Source organism: Tyto alba, unplaced genomic scaffold, assembly GCF_018691265.1.
Source record: "Tyto alba isolate M040663 unplaced genomic scaffold, T.alba_DEE_v4.0 Super-Scaffold_2, whole genome shotgun sequence".
NCBI lineage: Eukaryota > Metazoa > Chordata > Aves > Strigiformes > Tytonidae > Tyto > Tyto alba.
Genome location: NW_024881282.1, coordinates 57182669 through 57200670, shown reverse-complemented (window position 1 = coordinate 57200670; position 18002 = coordinate 57182669). Strand labels below are relative to the sequence as shown.

At 35.7% G+C, this 18002-nt stretch overlaps 1 protein-coding gene across 8 annotated transcripts in view; it reads left to right on the top strand.

The window, feature by feature from the left end:
• TMEM117 (transmembrane protein 117) overlaps nucleotides 1–18002 on the top strand; it is a 218666-nt gene that overhangs the window by 143583 nt on the left and 57081 nt on the right. For all 8 annotated transcript variants that reach the window (XM_033000018.2, XM_042793392.1, XM_033000015.2 and 5 more), the window contains one exon: nucleotides 109–206. In XM_033000018.2, the coding sequence (XP_032855909.1) occupies nucleotides 109–206 (98 nt within the window). The remainder of the gene's footprint in view (nucleotides 1–108; nucleotides 207–18002) is intronic.

Sequence of the window (18002 nt, the reverse complement as noted above, 5' to 3'; positions counted from 1 at the left end):
AACTGAAGCGGGCTTGTCATACATAAAAGAAAGTGTTCATAAAGTCCATCTCAGTACTTTCTACTGTGACACCAGTTTAACTGTGTATTATTTCTTCTTTCCCTGTAGGTCACTGATATGATGCTTCAGGACAAACCCTACCCAGACTGGGGAAAGTCTGCCAGAGCTTTCTGGAAAAAAGGAAACATTAGGATAATTTTATTCTGGTAGGAAAATAGTATAATCAAATTATTGTAAATGAACCTTTTATAGAACATCTAAAAATATATCTTCTAATTGTCTGTGGCAATAAGAAATGCAGAAGATATGGTTGGAAAAAATGAAAATTGGTCTAACAAAAAATCAAACGTTACAAAAGCTGTACATGAGTGAACAATTCCTAATCAAAATAGTTGGTGTAAAAATATACTTTTAAAAATTATTTATACCATTTCTTTTATTATATCTTTGACTCTGTTTATAACCGAATTGCAAAATTTTTGCTATATGTGATAATATTTAGATGTCTCATTGCCAGTCCTTGTAATTAAGGTAAGCAGATATGTAAGTGTCCTTTTGTGAACTTGAAATAATTACAGCAATTTGGAATTAACACATGAATGGGATTTCAAATAGTGAGTCAAAGTCAGATTATTAAGAAAAATATTTAAAAATCATTGGGAAAAATTATGAGGGGCAAGTATTTATTTGACCCTAAATGTAGCTTCTTTCAGATAAATTTTAACTGTTAAAACAGAAAACAAATCGTGGTAGAAAAAGTGGAAGATGGAAAATGTATAGTCTAGGAGACATTCTGAAGACCTTATAGCTGAAGATGAAAGAAACTGCAAATTTTTTTTCAGGTACATTGGAAGCAGAAAACATTAAAATAGCAGCAAACCTGCTGTTTTTTAAAGAGTACATTTAGAAGGAATTGTTACAGAGAAGTTGAAAGATTTATTTACATGGATTCTGATACAGAAAATGCAATGAAATATCTACTTTTAAAGTAGCAAAAATTAGATGGTATATTAAATTGAGGCAATTAAAGAAAATAAGAAGAGACATTTGAGGACTAAAAAGAAAGCAGAATCAGATGACTGGTTGGCTACAAGGTCTGTAAGGAACTGAAGGGGCTGAGCTGATACAAATTTTACTAGCACTTAACTGCCTATTGAAAATGTGAATGTTCAAATTTGGCTATTGTTTTGGTTTTGTTGCTTTTTTTTCAACAAACTATAATTATCCTACTGTCCTGTAAGTCTGATGGATTGAATATATAATCAATAATAGAATTATGAGCAAAACTCCAGATTAAATTTTGATAAAAGAAGCCAGGATAGCTTTGCTGAAAGAAAACCTTCCCTGATCTGTTAGAACTCTTTGAACATGTCATCAAAATAATGGATGAGGAATAAATGTTTGATCCAATTTATTTAGACTTTCAAAAGGCTTTTGACAAAATTCTTTATTGAAGGCAGTTGAGAAAACTAGTAAGCCCATGGTGTGTGCTGAACATTTAGGAATCATCTCAGGAATGTGCAGTGAAAGGTATAAATAAAATAATTTTCTGCTATGCTAGTAAGACAGGGGAGTCCCATTATTTTATGTTAGAAGTAATCTTCATTGTTTGTATACACCTGACATTTGTGACGTGACAAAATTTAAAGATGATGTGGATAATTTGACAAATGATAGCATGGAAGAAAGATCTTACAAAGCTAGGTGAAAAAACTAGCATGATTGAGAAGTCTGAGTTATGGAGGGGATGGGGCTCAAACAGCTCCTTGTCATTGCGGGACATGCAGAGGAGGATTCTGTCTCAATGTGCTGGAGTGGGCAAAAAGGTAAAGCAAATGAATATAAAAAATGCTCAGATAGGTACCAAGTGGGCTAGCAATGATTACAGTGTCATTTGGTTAAGTCAGTAGAAAGCTCAGTCTCGAATGTCATTGTTTTTGTTACCCCTGTCTGAAGTATAGCCTTGTCTGAAAGACTGGAAAGGAGGTTAGTTAAGAGTCAAGAAAAAACTTAATTACACAAAAAGCCTGGAAGAATGGAAAAAAGAGTTAAAAGCAAGGTGATATGATAAGGTGATATCAGATTTATATGCCAGACAAGGAGAACAAAAAAACACTATTAAAAGTGTTTATTAAATATTGTTGTGAGAGATGTTTTGACTTTCTGCAGTCTGAAATTTTATAAATCCATATTTTCTTTCAAATAATATTGACATTAACAAAACCTACCAAAAGTTTAAAGTGGAGATAAACTAATAAATGATGTTTCATTTCATGCGTGATTCCTATACTAAAGAATATGCTTAATGGGGATTTAAAAACCTAAAGGGTGACATAAATGCTTTTATTTTTAGATTTAATAGGTGAAATAATATAGCCCTGGGCAATAGTCTACATGTTGTAGAGACGTTATTTAGATAGTGCACATCAGACATCAGTAAAAGTAGACTTTTTTTTTCTCTAATAAGTAGGAAAAATTAGGAAAAATAGAGTGGGGAGTTAAAGTATTGATAATGTTATGCATGATAATATAGGGTATTTCTATTTTATTTATTGATGCTTAAGCAGTGTGATGTGAGCAGCCTCATTTCTGAAATGTCCTAACTGAAGCACCCTCAATAATATGTCCTACACGGATACCGGTATGTCAAAATCCATTTATTCAGGACATTTCCTAGTGGCACACCTGTTTAGCAGAGATAGTGTAATACAGTGCACTGTATTTTAATTATTCCAAATATAGGTATGTGATGCACAGTTTAAAGTGGTTCATGAATCAGAAATTTTAGATATGTACTGGACTTGGTTTTCTGTTATTGTCATTTTTATTTTCGGGTTTACTTTGTAAAATTAGAAAATGTCTATAAAAGTACCAAAGACAGATGGATTGTCATGAGGATGAAGGCACCGTCCACTTGTTTACAACAGTTGATCATGTGACTGCTTTGTGTTTCTCATTTGGAAATTACTTTAGCTCTCCAATGCAACTAATTAGAAAAGGTTTTGATTTGGCTTATCATCCTCTGTTTTAAAGCCATTCCCTGGAAACACTGTCAGCAATTAGTTGTTGGTTGCTCCTGAACATTCTGGCTGCATTTTGAATGTCTTCACAACATAATTCTTCCACAAACAACTCAGCTAGCTCAAAGATGTCCATTTGATATTTCCCTTTGTCTAGCCCATAACTAAGGAGTTAATTGAAGTGTCTTCTACTTTTTTTACAGTGAGGGGTTGTCCTTTTTTTTTTTTTTTTTTTGTGTGAAATGTCTCCACTTTGATCATTTCCAGCTCTGCTCATGGCTAATTCCACCATGCAGAGGCACCTTTGTTTAATGCTGTTATGGTTTGTGTTATGTTGCATAGTGATACAATGCAAATGCAAACACTTTCTTACAGATTTTAGAAAGCGTAGTGTCAAGATGGCTTTTAGGAAGTGATGAAGTATCTGGAACCCTGGTGGAATTACTGGGATGGTGCAGATGTGTTTGTGAATTACAAAAGAAAGATACCCACGGGGAGTTAAATATCCGTACCACCTGGCAATCAGATGAGGGTGTGGTAGAGAGACAACTGTCTCCAGTGGTCTGTGGTTATCATCACTGTTGTGAAGTTACATGCATGAATTGAAATAGGCTGATTTATACTTTTTTGATATGTTGATAAGTTGGCTGTTTTAGGAGTGGCAAATTATATATGACATGAGAAGGTTGGCATTTGAAAGAAGCAACAAGAAAAAAAGGTTGTTAAATTAAGCCAAATAAAGATCTTGGACAAGACTGACAACAAGCCAATAGCAGTAACTAGTGGTAAGTTAAATAAATAGAACAATATAGGACAGTAGTTATTTTTAATGTTGGATATTAGAGGAAGCAGAAAGAGAAGTACAGTGTGAGAAGACTGATTATTTTGCAAATTTTTTTTTATTCCCCTGGAACACAGTATAAGTCCAACCTGCACTAAATGTCTCTTTTTATAAGGATTTTTTAATAAGGAAGCCACTTGTTAAGACAGAGGAAAGACAAATGAATATATTAAAACCACACTACAAATGAAAGAGAATAATGTTAAAGAGATTTCATGAAAAATCACTTAAAACTAATTTAGTAAATAGTTACGGGGTGATTGCTTTTAGAGTGTTTATAGTATTTTTCCAAGTGAACAAACCTGTGCAATATTGAGCTTTCTAGATGGTTTGCTGAGAGTATTACGCTCTTACACATCTGCCCAGGAGCTCTCACAAGCAGCACATACATACAGGTGTCATTGTTAAAGGCACTGCACAGTAATGTCACAGTATGTGCTTATGCTATATAGTTGTTGCCCATGCTAACGTAGATGTTAACCACATGCAAAGGCCTGTGGTTAACTTCTGCCTCGTTTGTGCCTGAAATCACTATCTCCTCATTAGAATGATTTCCTCAGTGGCCCTCCACATCTTGTGAAGAATCGAATCGAGTGTAGTGAGAATAAAATCACCAGGACATCTCTGGACTGTGTGTGGTTTGGTTAATAGAGGCAAGACCCAAGTACTCTCTCTCCATGAACTGTTACAATATTAATTGTCCTCAGAGCTTTCCTAACAGAGAAAGGGGTGAGGCTGGGGGATTATAATGAGCAAGACATAGAGTTCTTCGTGTGAACTTTCAGCTATAGGGAACAACAGAGCACCAACAAAAAGAAGCAAGTTTACTGGAAGAGAGGAAAAGTAACCAGGGAAGAGAAAATTCAAAGGTTAGATTATCAAAATGGGGCAGTGTAGAGATAGCAGTGGATTGTGCAGCTGAATATTGATTGCAGGCAGGGTGACAGAATAATATATACAAGATGAATATTTGAATATGCAAGTAGCAGACTGGAATCCATTTCCTTGGTGTCCCTGGCTAGACATTCATTGTACATGTACACAATGATCAGTCCTCATTGGTGCAATGATGTATCTTTGACATAGGACTCTTGTCTGAAATAATACAAAGCACATACAAACATGGAGGATAAAGCAATATGGAGAATTCTAAATTTGTGATTCGCTGTGTTTGCTGTGTTTGACTTTGCAAACTAAATAATCTTCTTTTAGTATGTATTTCCATAAACTATCTTTCGTTTTCTTTAATAAAAAATAAAACTACACATGCTCAGAAATGTATGTTAGTAATCAGAGCGCTTTGATTCGGCAAGTTAGTAATACAGTTTTAAAAGCTTTTATTCAAGTTAATTGTTCAAAATTGCTACACAGTACTAATTCGTGTATGTATGTTATGTTTATAGAGGATTGTGTTAAACATGGGTTTGTGTAGGTTTCTTAATTGGACAATATTTTGTACCCTGGAAGTAGAGGAAGCTTCCTTATGAGATAGATAGCCACGTCCCCCACACAGAAATAAAACAGTTTCCTTAAGAGATTTTCTATTATGCACCTATTTGAGTGTTTGGTTTGATAAGTTATATTTCCATATTCTATGCTTTTATAGTCAAGATGATAAATGCATATTGGATAATTATGTTCTTTTCACATATATGAATGTAGCTCATACATTTGTTTCAAAAGACAGCTTCTTAAAACATCCATTCTTTTCATTATAGGCTGCTGAGAAAAACTAATTAGACATTATAGCTTTGTCAACCAAAATTATATACTAACCCAAACAAAACAAACCTTTCATTAACTTTGAGTAAAGGTTTTTGTGATGCAGTCCCACAAATACAACCGCATGAAAAAACAAAATAATTATATCTGTAATATACGTGCATATAGATACATACATTATTCTCTCTTTTTTTTTGAAGGTTTTTGAGTTCATCTGTTCATTCTTTCATATTTAAGTAATTTATCTTGTGGTAAGATACTAACTACTAAACAGAAACCCGGACTCATCTAGAAGATCAGGCAGATTTCCTGGTAAATAGTATAAATAGTATAAAAGAACATAAAAATATTTGACAATATTACTGCTCCCAGTAAATCTTTTATTCTTATGCTATAACCAAGGTGAATAACTTCAATTTGGAACAGGAAGACAATAAAAAATTTCCTTAGTTTTTCCTTTTTGTCTCAATGCGAAATATTCAGTAAGGTCCTCCATAGAGGATTTATATTGAGTAATCAGACTACTAATCTGAGCAGATATTGTGAAATATATTCTGAGAGGATAAAACTGTCCATGAATAGTGATTGTCACATTTAGTCTGGCAGTCAAGAAATATGATTATCATTTGTCAGGAGATGACTAAAATATTTTTGGTAGCATTTATTTAATTTCTGTGCTGGGTATTATTGGCAAACTATGCTGTAAGATTGCAGCTGGTTAACATGAAAAAATGTTGAAAATAAATCATCATAATTCAGACCACTGGACTTACTTTCATACAAATGATAGATGTTTAAGGTTTCTACCTATTTTTAGTTTTCATTTAACCATCCTATACTGTATTTGAAAATAATGTATATATATTAAAATATTGTAATGTCTAAAATTTTTATACAAAAGTTTTTCATTCAAACCTATGTTTGATCCTGTATGAACTCTATTTCATGTCCTTAGTAATACTTTTCCATTTTGATAGCAAAGTGCTTTCATAGTGTCTAGTATGGAAAAGTAACAGTGGTCAAGACTCACCACAGTGGTTGAAGCTTGATAACCACATTAGTCCAACCCATTTTTGGGGCCTCATTCTCTGATGCTTTCCCCTGAATCCTCGGTGCATGAAGACCAGAGTGTCAGTAATTGAGGGTTCCCCTTTCAATCTGCTCTCCCCATTGAGCACTGTTTTCAGCTGGAAGCATTACTCAGTCCTCCTCTAAGATGCTCCTGCATCCTCACTGATTTCCAGCACAAGCAATCACTCCAGTCCCTGGCAGAACAAATCTCTCCTTTTCCTTCTTCCCTTCCTCCAACACAGAAATAACCGAAAATGCTGCCAGTGTGTGCAGAAGCAAGAGGGAAAGGGCAAGGCAGACCTGCGGCTCCACGCCAGCTGTGGGGGGGTTGGCTTCCAACAAAGCATTTTCTGCTCTAACGTCATGGCCTGTCTCAACCTTTCCCTGGCTTCTCTATGGAAAGCCAAGGAGATAGGAGCATCTTGGGAGATGCAGCCAGTCCATAAGCCACCCATGTGGCCACATGGAGCATGTTACTCCTGGACTAGTAATGCACTCTATGAGAGGTAGATGCTTTGCATGACATTACTTACATATGAGCAGAGAGAATATATCCATATGTGAGGGTGTGCATGTGAAAGTCTCCCATCTGTCTCACTTACCAAGGAAAAAATTTGTATCTTGCCTATGCCAGTCTGTATTTGGAAAGTCTGTATCATGCATTTTCCTCCACTGTATCTGTGATAGGGAGAATAGTGAGACAAATCATTCCTCCTCTCACTTTTCTTCTCAGAAGGAAAAGCATTCGAGGGAGAAAAAGTAAAGTTTAGGGAGTTCTGAGATCTGATTTCAAAAAAAAAAAAAGGTACTTTAATTATGAAATCACTTTAGCATGAAGATTACATTTGTTATTTGTCTTGTTTAAGTTACATAAAGTGGTCTTACCCTATTTATTTTTTTCTGATGAAGACTCCTACAGATCAAACAAAAACACATGTTGTTTCATACTTGTATTTGCGTGAATAAGAGAAGGTTTGGCAGAGGGGGAGAGTGAATGTAGCGTGGCAGCTTTCCTTTCATACAAAGTAGGACACGTGTGCACATCCACATCCACACAGGCAACCACACCCTCCTAACACCCTTGCACACACACCATTCCCCTGGTAAGTTGTAGCGTGGAAGCATTTCATGTCCTGGGGTGTAGAAGAAGATTCACAGAGCAATCTGGCTGAAAGATAGTTATCCTGAAGAGAGAAAAGGATAATCCATTAGTTACAGTGGACTGTTGGATTGGGCCCATAGACTTGAGTTTCACCTTTGATTTGGCTTTAAATTCTTTGAACTGCTATAGTACTTATGTATTTATAGCCTATCTTTTCAGTTCCTCAGCCTTTTTAAGCTTTTTGGGTTATATTTGGTATCTACTTGCAATTCAATAGCTGATAGCCTGTTAGAAAAAAGGCTGTTTTTTATTCCTACATAATTGCTAGATTCCTAAGTATAGCCCTCATAATTGGATGGATATGACAACCCATCTTCACCTCATTTAAAAAGTACATTTTATTCTATCCCTGTTAGTGAGCAAGAGGTATATCACGAACAATTACTAAAAATATTTTATCCAATGTGTAGCTTTAGTAAAACTTCTTGAAGTGCAGTGTCTGCAATGTTTCAGTAATAATAGCACTTCCAAATGAAAATTCACAAAATCACATTCTATGCCAAAAACTGAAAAGCTCTAATTCTTAGATTAAAATTTTCCTTAGCAGGTTTCAAAAGTTCTTTTCTTTGAAATAGCCAGCTGCAATCCTCAGTTCAGGCACAGGGCCAGTATAGAATGGATGTTGCAGCAAATCCTCTTTTAGCACCTTTCTACATAGTTTTTGCTGAGCTGTAGACACCTCTGCCTCCACTTAGGGCCCATGGAAGATCATCCAGAAGAGTAGAATCATTGATTTGGTTGCTTGTTCTGTCAGTGCCCTCTTTCTGCTTAACTGCTTTTCCTTCCTGCCTCTTCCACAGTATAAATCCATTTATTATTAGCAAAACCATCTTCTACCTTTAGCATTTACAGCTAGCCTAGGCCTCATCGTAGGGCTACTCTGAAAGTAAGATGAGTATATCTGTCAGAAAAGAGACATTATGTGATCATGGAGGAAGAAAAAAATGCTGAAAGTTAAATTATAGCTACATATAATTGGATGTTTGTGACAACCACCCCAAGGCAGAAGTTCCAAGTATTGCAATTAGATCAACATGCATACTGTGGACTGTTATTCATACACCAAAAGGATACATTTCAGACTATGAGGGCAGAAATTCACCGTCTTGCACCCTTGCTTCAGTGTGCAGAGGCCTGTCAAAATCATACCCTAAAACATGGTCAGTTTGACTGGAACTGAAGTCTCTTTAGGGGAGCTCTAAAGAATCCAGCACACAAACCTGTGCTGCATGGAGAAGATGCAGCCTCAGCCAGTGATTTTGTGCAAGACATGCACTCTGAAAGCCCACAGAGTTCAATGGAGATCAGAAAATGAATGCTTCAGCTGCTTGTGCTCACAGCCAGAGTTCATAGACTTTGTCATGGCTGGATTCCAAAAATCAATTCAGTTTTGTAAAGTAAATGTGATGATTAAAGCAATTAAATTATTTCCCTTCCTGGAATGCTGGAGTACTTTTTTAAAATTGTATTTCTCCATAATGGCATGTTCAATTTTGTGCCTTAGAATTTGCTGATGTATTTAGCTGAACTCCTGACTCATCATCTTTCTCATATTCCCATATTTCCTGTAGATATTGAGTATTTACACATTCTGGACTAGAAAGCCCATAGGAATGCACAGAACTACAAACTTTTTATTATGGCAAAGACTGCAAGAATTGCTGATCATATCAGGTGTTCTTTGGCTTTCAGATCCATGTGAAGATGCCATTCTGAAACTGATTTGTGCCCAGTGAAAATCAGTTTGGAAACTGGCTTTGGGACCTGTGGATTTCATGGGTGACTGGAAGCACTAACACAGTGAAACCGTTCTACCAATGTTAATGGGATTGCTTAACAGCAGGGTTGAGAACGCTCTCCCTGGGGACACTTTGGATGAGGTTATTAGCCTTCACTGGTTTCTGGAGGATATGGCATTTTTCATCCATTGAGTGTCTGATTTAAAAAGTTTTATTCCTCTTCATTTCCTGATAGTCCTTGATGACATGACTTCTGCTGTGTCTTAGGCATCAACAGAATTTTGCAAATAGAATTTAGCAAAACTCTCCACCATACCAACCCGTCCTGCTGGCGCAAACAGTCAAACAAACAGCAATGGAGTAACGATGGTTCCAGTGAAATCACAGCTTGAGATCCAAAGTGCTGCATGGGATAGAATGTGGCTGTGCTGATGCTGAGTTACTTTCTAATTGGTGATCCTTTACAAGACGGAAAAAAATAGCTTGTTACATCCAAATTCAGTTATTTAGGGCTAACAGAAAAATGATGAGACTGTCTTTTGCAAGGACTGGACTTAGAGGTGGAGCAGGAAATTCTTATTTAAATGTTGCTAGACTTCATCCCCCATCCAATTCTGTCCTCTTCATACTCTTATGCCCCATGGACACTTTCAGAATAGAGCCATTTCAATAAAACGGAAAACATAATTAAAACTAATGTTACAGGATATGCTTAATAAAACTATAAATATGAATGAACATATGATTAATTAGTCCTTGTATAAAACCTCCATTTAGATTTAAGGAGCATTTCTTTTGTTTCTTACTTGCTTTTCTACTTTAAAAAAATCAGTAGGGTTGTAAAATTAAAATAATTTGCTGACAGCTATCTTAAACAAGATATTCAACTTTAAAATATCTTTTTCAGGCTGGATAACATAATGAGAATATTGTGGCTATGTTTTTATTTCAAATAATTGCATGTTGTCTGTCTGTGACAGTAGAAAAAGCAACGCCTAAAACAAAGGGTAGATTAAATTGTCAATAAAATCACAACAAAAGGTTGTTAACAAAAGGTGCCCTGCAGGGCTCTTGGTTTCATAACGTATGTTTTGATACTTATGCATCCTTTCCGGATTTTTTTTTTTAACAACAAAAAAAAATTCATGTTATCAGTTAAGTCCTTACAATAACAGATACCAGTTAAACTTCAGACCATGCTTATTTGACATACTTTGTCTATCAAGGTCTATCCTGATAAATGGAATGAATTTGTCATACTGACTAATGAAAGTCAAGAGCTCCAGTAAACAGTGTGTAAACAAATACTATTAATACAGTACTAAACATTTTCCATCTTTTCAGACTATTGACACTGCAGTTTACTGTTACTTGCTTTGTATTCCTGATTGTGTTGGTACATTGGTGAGCACAATGCTGGATTTCAATAGAAAGGGCATCAGCCCTTCTTGCCTGTGATGACTAAAGGGGTAAGTCAGAGTCCGTGACAACAGCTGGAAAAAAAAAAAACCTATTCAGCCTTCAGAAAGGCCCATATTTTTGGAAGCTTTGTTCTTCATGCTTTGGTTTGCTGCTTTCCCATTTCTTTTTTTGCACACCCTACTAGAATTCACTAGTTCTGCCACAGAGTAATTTGATTTAAAGTTCATTAGATAAAGAATATCTTACAGTTGGGAACATAGAGGGCAATGGCCAAGGAATTGTCAAAATAGTACATTAAAATAGAGGAGGTTTTAATTTCAACTTCATGATTTGCTATGGCAGTTTTTATTTATTCAAAGATATGCTGAAAATAAGAAGGTATTTTTTATTTTAAAGATACTGCATACAGCTTTCCCTCAGTCCTGAACAAATGTTCTCTTTGAGATTGTGTGGCTGTGTTAGCTCCAGTGCAAGCTCCTGCACCTTTCTGCTTGTTCATATGTTGGGGAACCGCATGAGATGTAAAATGCACAAGATATTTTTCTCTTTTTATTTCTTGTTCTGGTTGGTTAGTTAAGTTTCATTTAGATGAGTTGGTTTTAATTTTTATGTCAATTTATCCATAACTGTTGGAACTTTGAATAATGAAGTGCCCTAAGTTGTGTCTACTATAAACTGAAATCAATAATAAATTTAAAAGTTTTAGTACATTCATTTCCTTTAAACAACCACCCATGGCCCTTGTTTCAAAACAAACAGCTATTAAAAATGCACACATTTGGGCCCTCCATTGTGCCAGCATTGTGTAGCCCAAGCACAAGTGAAATCTCTGCCCCAGGGAGGTTACTGACTGGAATTCCTACTTTAAAAAGAAACATAGCACAGAGATGTGCTAAATCTCTCATCTACAAATGCATATTTGCTGCTTGCAAAAGTAGCATGTCAGTAAAAAAATGGCCTTTGACACATTCTCAGCTCCCAGTTATTTGATTGCTTTGACCTGACCTCATCTATTGAATATTCAAGGCCCATTGGCATAACGCAGGAAGCATAGTTCTTGGGCAAGGAAGTAGAGGCGTGTTTTCAATGACAGTAAACAAGCTGGAAATAACCAATTTGACTTTTAAATGATATACTGAGTTGAAATAGTTGGAATTTAGGTGGGAAACAATCATCTTTAAATTTAATAAATTAGATGTGGAGAATCTGGAGGTAGACAGCATGTGCAGTGGCAGTGTCATTTTTAGTGCATTAGTTCTCAGGTTGAAACTTCTTTCAAAGAATGGCCCAAATTTGTTGTCTAAGCTTCTCTGCCATATTCTGCCACATGAAGTCTAACACACTCAAGTTTCTAAACTTTATAAATAAAGTATAATATGAATTCAAATGTTTCACAGGGATTCTTCCAATGTCCGATACAAGCTCGACCAAGCTGCATGAACATACCTCTGTTACAGGGAAGTGTATTGTGAATGTAGCCATTTTTTATTCAAACTGTCATACAACTGATTTTAGTCTTAAAGTCTTAAGTACTAAGGGTTTAAGACTGTCCATAGTTTTCAGGTTAAACCAGAAGGCAGGCAGTGCTAATGGATGTCTTCAGGATTGCTTCCTCAGAGTGGCTTACTTAGGATCTGATCTGCCTCAATTTAGTCGTACTTATCTTTAATAGCATGAACAGGAGAAGTTTTTATTTGCAGTGGAATAATTTATGTTTTACAACATTATCTTCATTTGAATAAGACCTTAAAAACATTTAAATTTCCCCTTGTGTGCAGCTGAATTGATAAAATTATCTGAATTTCTTTAGGTTTATTTTTATGGAATGTAAAAAATGTATACTTTCTCCCAAAGCAAATTAATTTACAAGATGCAAGCACACATGAAAGCATCTGGTATGTGATAATAATATTTTAAAGAAATACTGTGTTATGTGTCAGAAAGGTTAGAATTAATCTGTTTAAGTGTTGTTTAGCAAAGTTTTCTAGCTCTTCGTACCTGAAACATTTCTGTGAAGTAATATTTTGGTGTCTTCATTTGGAAGTACCACTTTCTTCATGTGCCACAAGATATTTCGGTGACTACAATATATTTTGGCTGGTTTCAAGGAGCATACACTCTCTTTTAATCTATACACAACCTCAATTAGTGTTCAGGTCAGTAAGTGGGAAGACATTTATGGAATCAATCATTTTGGGTTAAGGAGTACACGTACTGCAAGCGTACTAATGGAATGGAAATAATGCCTGGAACATCTCTAGAACAGTCACAGTCTCAATGGAGCAATTAAATATGTATGAAGAATGTTTGCAGTGAAGTTCAAACACATCAGCCTGAGGCTTATATTTTGGGTTTAATTTATTCACAGCCTTTCTGTGTACTGCTTCTTGATGGTCCAAAACCACTTCTGCACACTTCCTCCTGCATCGTCTGTGTATCCACTGACTGACAGATACAGTGACAGTTGCTATTTTTAATCACCATCTCAGGAGCAAGGATTAGACTCTGTAGTAGAAAAGTGCAGTGTTAGTATTCAGGTTAAGAGGTTTTATTCATTAATAGATTTGACATCATTCATGGTACGGGAAGTAGTCTTCAGAATTAATTCAGACAGTGTTTGAGTATTTATCAAAAATTCTTAGCCTTATTGTGCTGGCATTATTAGGTCTTCAAATTAGAGTATTGCATGATATAGCCTGTATTGCATATCTTCATATCACTGCTTTTATCCTTCATGAAAGAGATGCTTATATTATAGCTAGAGGCTGCTTTTTTACATCATCATGAGTTCTGGAGCTCTTTAAAAAGTTAGCGGTTATATTTCCTGATAATTACTGTTCTATGCAAAATGTATAAAAGAACACATGTTGTTTTCAGGGTCAGTAATTCTTTGCTCTCTCTACTATTTTCAGTAATAAATAAAACCAAACTATTTGAGGCTTTGTAAAGAGAATTTGTTTCTTCTGATGGGTCGCAGTTCTATGATTTGTCACTGATCAGAGAACACCAGCATATTAGCTGGTTCATCTGTCATCAATTCATACACTTTCAGTAAGTGGGATTGTCATATAACCAAGCTTAGAGCTATTGGCAAAGCAACTGAACAAAGACAGCCTTTTAAAAGGATTACTGGTAATGTAATTACTTGTGGAAGATGTATGGATATCTTCTGTATGAAAACACCAGCATCTTAATACGTTCTTTAAGCAATAACATTAGTGGAATGAGAGCTTGTGTTCCAGTAATGGCATACAATACTGGTGGATAATGGCACAGTGAAGCAAACGCATTTGTGTAAAGTAAACACTGAGCTAAAGCCAGAAATGTGCTTTTGTTTCTTCAACTAGTTGCAAGGCCGTTATTGAAGCAAAACTTACTTTAAGTATCACTATAATTATTTTATTAAGTGGTGTGAAGCCTTAAAGCTCCCAACAGATTTTCTTTTGGTTTGGAGAAAAATCTCTGTTTATATCCATAGTTTAATCTATAACTGCTAATAATATCAATAATGTTTATGAAAAAAATGTGGTTTTTAATATGACCCCTATTACTGGAGATGCCAGCAATATGTCATGGAAGTGACCCTAAATCATATAATTTTCTAGAGAAGCAGAATTAATTTAGTACTTTCAATTCAGGCACAGGGTAAGCAATCTTGGTGGTGTTGCAATACCAGGGAAACCTCTGTGCTTGTGAAGAGTTGTGGTCGATAGCTTTTGATATCCATGTTAGCCATCAAGATGATTAACTTTTCCTAGTGAAAAGGAACATCTGTATAAGTAGATTGAAATATGCACCTGACCTTCATCCTCTTGAAATCAATGGTAAAAGCCCAGTAGTCTTCAATGAAACTTTAATACTCTTTTAGATATTGACAGCTTTTTTTTCAGTTAGTTGTAGAAGAGATTTTTCCCTGCAGTATCTAATAAACTCCATGGCATCCATAAAATAGATTTCTGAAGCATGCAATGGCAGGTATACTCTTCGATTAGTTTAGTCTTAAACACTTTCTTTGCTCATCTTTGATAATATTTCCCTCTTGCAACTTCTCTCTTTCTTCACAGCATTGGTTCATATCTTCTTATTCAGTAAGCAAAATTCTGATGCTTGATGTATGTTTCTGTAGTTTTTTGTTTCCATTTCATCAGGCTCCTTTTTCTGTTCATTTACTGAGTTTTGCTGTTGGCTTGTTGTTTTTCTTAAAGGCTTATTTTTTCTGATTTTGAGTAACAATAATATTCTTGATATTTATAACCTTATGATTTTTGTATCAGAAACCTGATTGGGTTATTTCTTATGATAGGTGGGCGAATAATCTGGCTTTATGAGTGTCAGAAGAAGTTGCATGTTCACCTCATGTAGCATGGCATTCTAAACTGTAATGTGTTTTGTGACAGCAGGTTATGCCTCACAATAGCAAGATCAAATCAATAAAGGAAGCTGACACTAAGATCTAGGTATGTGTGCCCAGAAAGTGATGCATATAAAAAATGCTTTATCCTTCCAGGAAAATGAGTCATAGCCAAAATATTAACCATCTGAATTTACTATCCTCTGTTTATATTTTAAGCATCTAAATACATGAAAATAAGGACAAAACCAGAGCTTCTTGAACTCAGAGAGGCAGGATTCAACTTCGGTGCCTCTCCCTGAATGATCAGAAAGAGAAAGAAGATACTATTATCCCATTTGTAAAGTCTGGTTTTGTGGACATGGTATAGATGATGCCATCTAAGGTCTGGGCCTTGGATTGTTTCAGGAACCTTTTGGCTTTCTGACACAGCTGTGCTCATTAGGATATCCGTTGACTATTAGGTCTCAGTTTTATCATTCTCTGCAACATGAGCAATTGGATGAGCATTAATAAGACTGTGCTTTGGCAGCAGGTGTGACTATATTATGAAACAACCCAAAAATTAAAGAAGCATTTCAATTTGCTACATTTTATTAAATTTTTCAGTAATAAGTGAACTAAAATTAAACAATCATTAGCCAGTCCTTGAGTTACAAAAAAAACAGGCTTAACAAATCATGGCTCTGTAATACAAAGTGCAGTAACATAAGTAGAAAGCTCTTGGAGATGTTTTTAAACACTTAATTTTTAAAGAGCTCCTAGGGCAGAGCTATTTTGAATGAAATTGATGGCAAGGTCCAAGGTGGGACAGTCTATTATCATAGCAGGCACATGTCACCAGCATAGTATGTTAGGCAGGAGCTGAGATTTTAAGCAGCTTTCACCTGTGATAAGGCAATAGTTCATTCCAAACTTCTTGACATTGTGAGCTGTTCTGTTTATCATCTTCCTAAAAGAGATTTGAGGACATTTGCTCATGTGGTAAGTCCAGCTAGAAAACAATCTGGATACTTCAAATTGAATGATGAAAAGCTTTTTATTTTTCTTAACAAACAGATGATCTATACACTGTCTTTGAATTCTGCTGTGCAACCAAAAAACTTCATATGCTCAGTTCTTCCCATTTGAGTAAAGCAACAGAGCCTTTGCCAGTGTTTTTCATTACAGAGACACATATCCTGTCTTTTAAACCAATTTGATGCAAATGTAATTCCAGAGATCTAAATAGAATTATACATGTTTTGTCCCAGCATTTAGAGTTATGCAAATTCAGAGAAACTATCGTTTGATTGACAGATAAATTGGTAACAGCATTAGTCAGTGGAAGCATTGTTTAGATTTATTCTATGATGCAGCATTTTCTTGTGGGCTCTAGAAGATCCCACACTGAATGTAGTTATGGACGTCTTGCTTTGAGGACGGCTGGCTGCAGAGGGATTGTGGCATTCTGCAATTACTGTTCATAGCACAACTGGTGGTTGCTCCAGTCCTGTATAATCCATCTCTAAAGCCACCTTTAAATGTCAAATGACATAGGCATATATAAGCAGTCATCTGTTATAGGGTTTGTGAACACTTTTCAAATTCAATATACAGCTGGTCCAGTATAGATTTTCACAGTATTTGGGGAGTTTTAAGTATAAAGTCTATTCCTCCCTAAATACAGCATTAAAATACCCCCACCACAAAGTGAAGACCTGCTTTAACTTAGTGAAGGTAGCCACTGCCTCAGATGAAATATATTTCCTTTTTTTAGGAGACATCAATGGGATTATCAACCCAGATATCTCTGTGATAGATTGCCAGTAATGGTTGGAAAGGCCCACTAAAGTGTGTAAGTCAAATTAATCTTTCAAGGCTTCCTAGCTAGAGATGACAGTTATTTTCAAGGCTCCCAGGAAGAACATAAAGCCAAAAATTGCAGTGAATAACTGGCCAAATTAATTTAATGCTATCTCTGTACAATGATTGAATGACCTAGGATAAAACTGAGGAAAATACTAACAAAGTTTATCAAAACGACTAAACAAAGCTTTCTGAGACTATATCCAGTCCCAAAAGCTGGCCTCCATTTTACAGCCTTTGTGAAACAGATATAGTTATTTGCTCTGCAGAGGTCTAAAAATTTGGCTGATTCTAGTCTCTCCAGTGACTGTTGATCAAAGAACCCAAGTGCATCCATCTATTTCAAATGCTGATTTGTTTCAAAGTCTCATCAACAATACAAAGGTTCCCTGTTTTAAGAGAAAGCGAGGCATTGCAATATATAGCCCTTCCAAAAGTATTCCTCTAGCTGTTCTCTGTAGGTGCTTGCTGGAGACTGATTGAGCAATCATGCAAGTGATGGGGAGGCAGCCTGTAGGGTTTTATGCTTGCCAAACACATATGTTGAGGTATTTCACAGAAAGAAAAGGATCATCTAGCTGTAAAACTGAAGGGAACTCAGTCAGCATTGGGTAAAGCATTTAACAGAATATTAAACACAGAATATATATTTAACCAAATTTAGGTCAGCACAATATCTATTAAACTCAGGGTCTCTTTAGCACTGCCTAAACTATTTTGAGCTTGGTATAATCATGGAGGTAAAGCAAAAGTTGATGATGTATGTAGGTCTCAGGAAGGTAAACTGGGTGGATGCCTAACCTGACCTAAATGTGGCCCCTTGTTC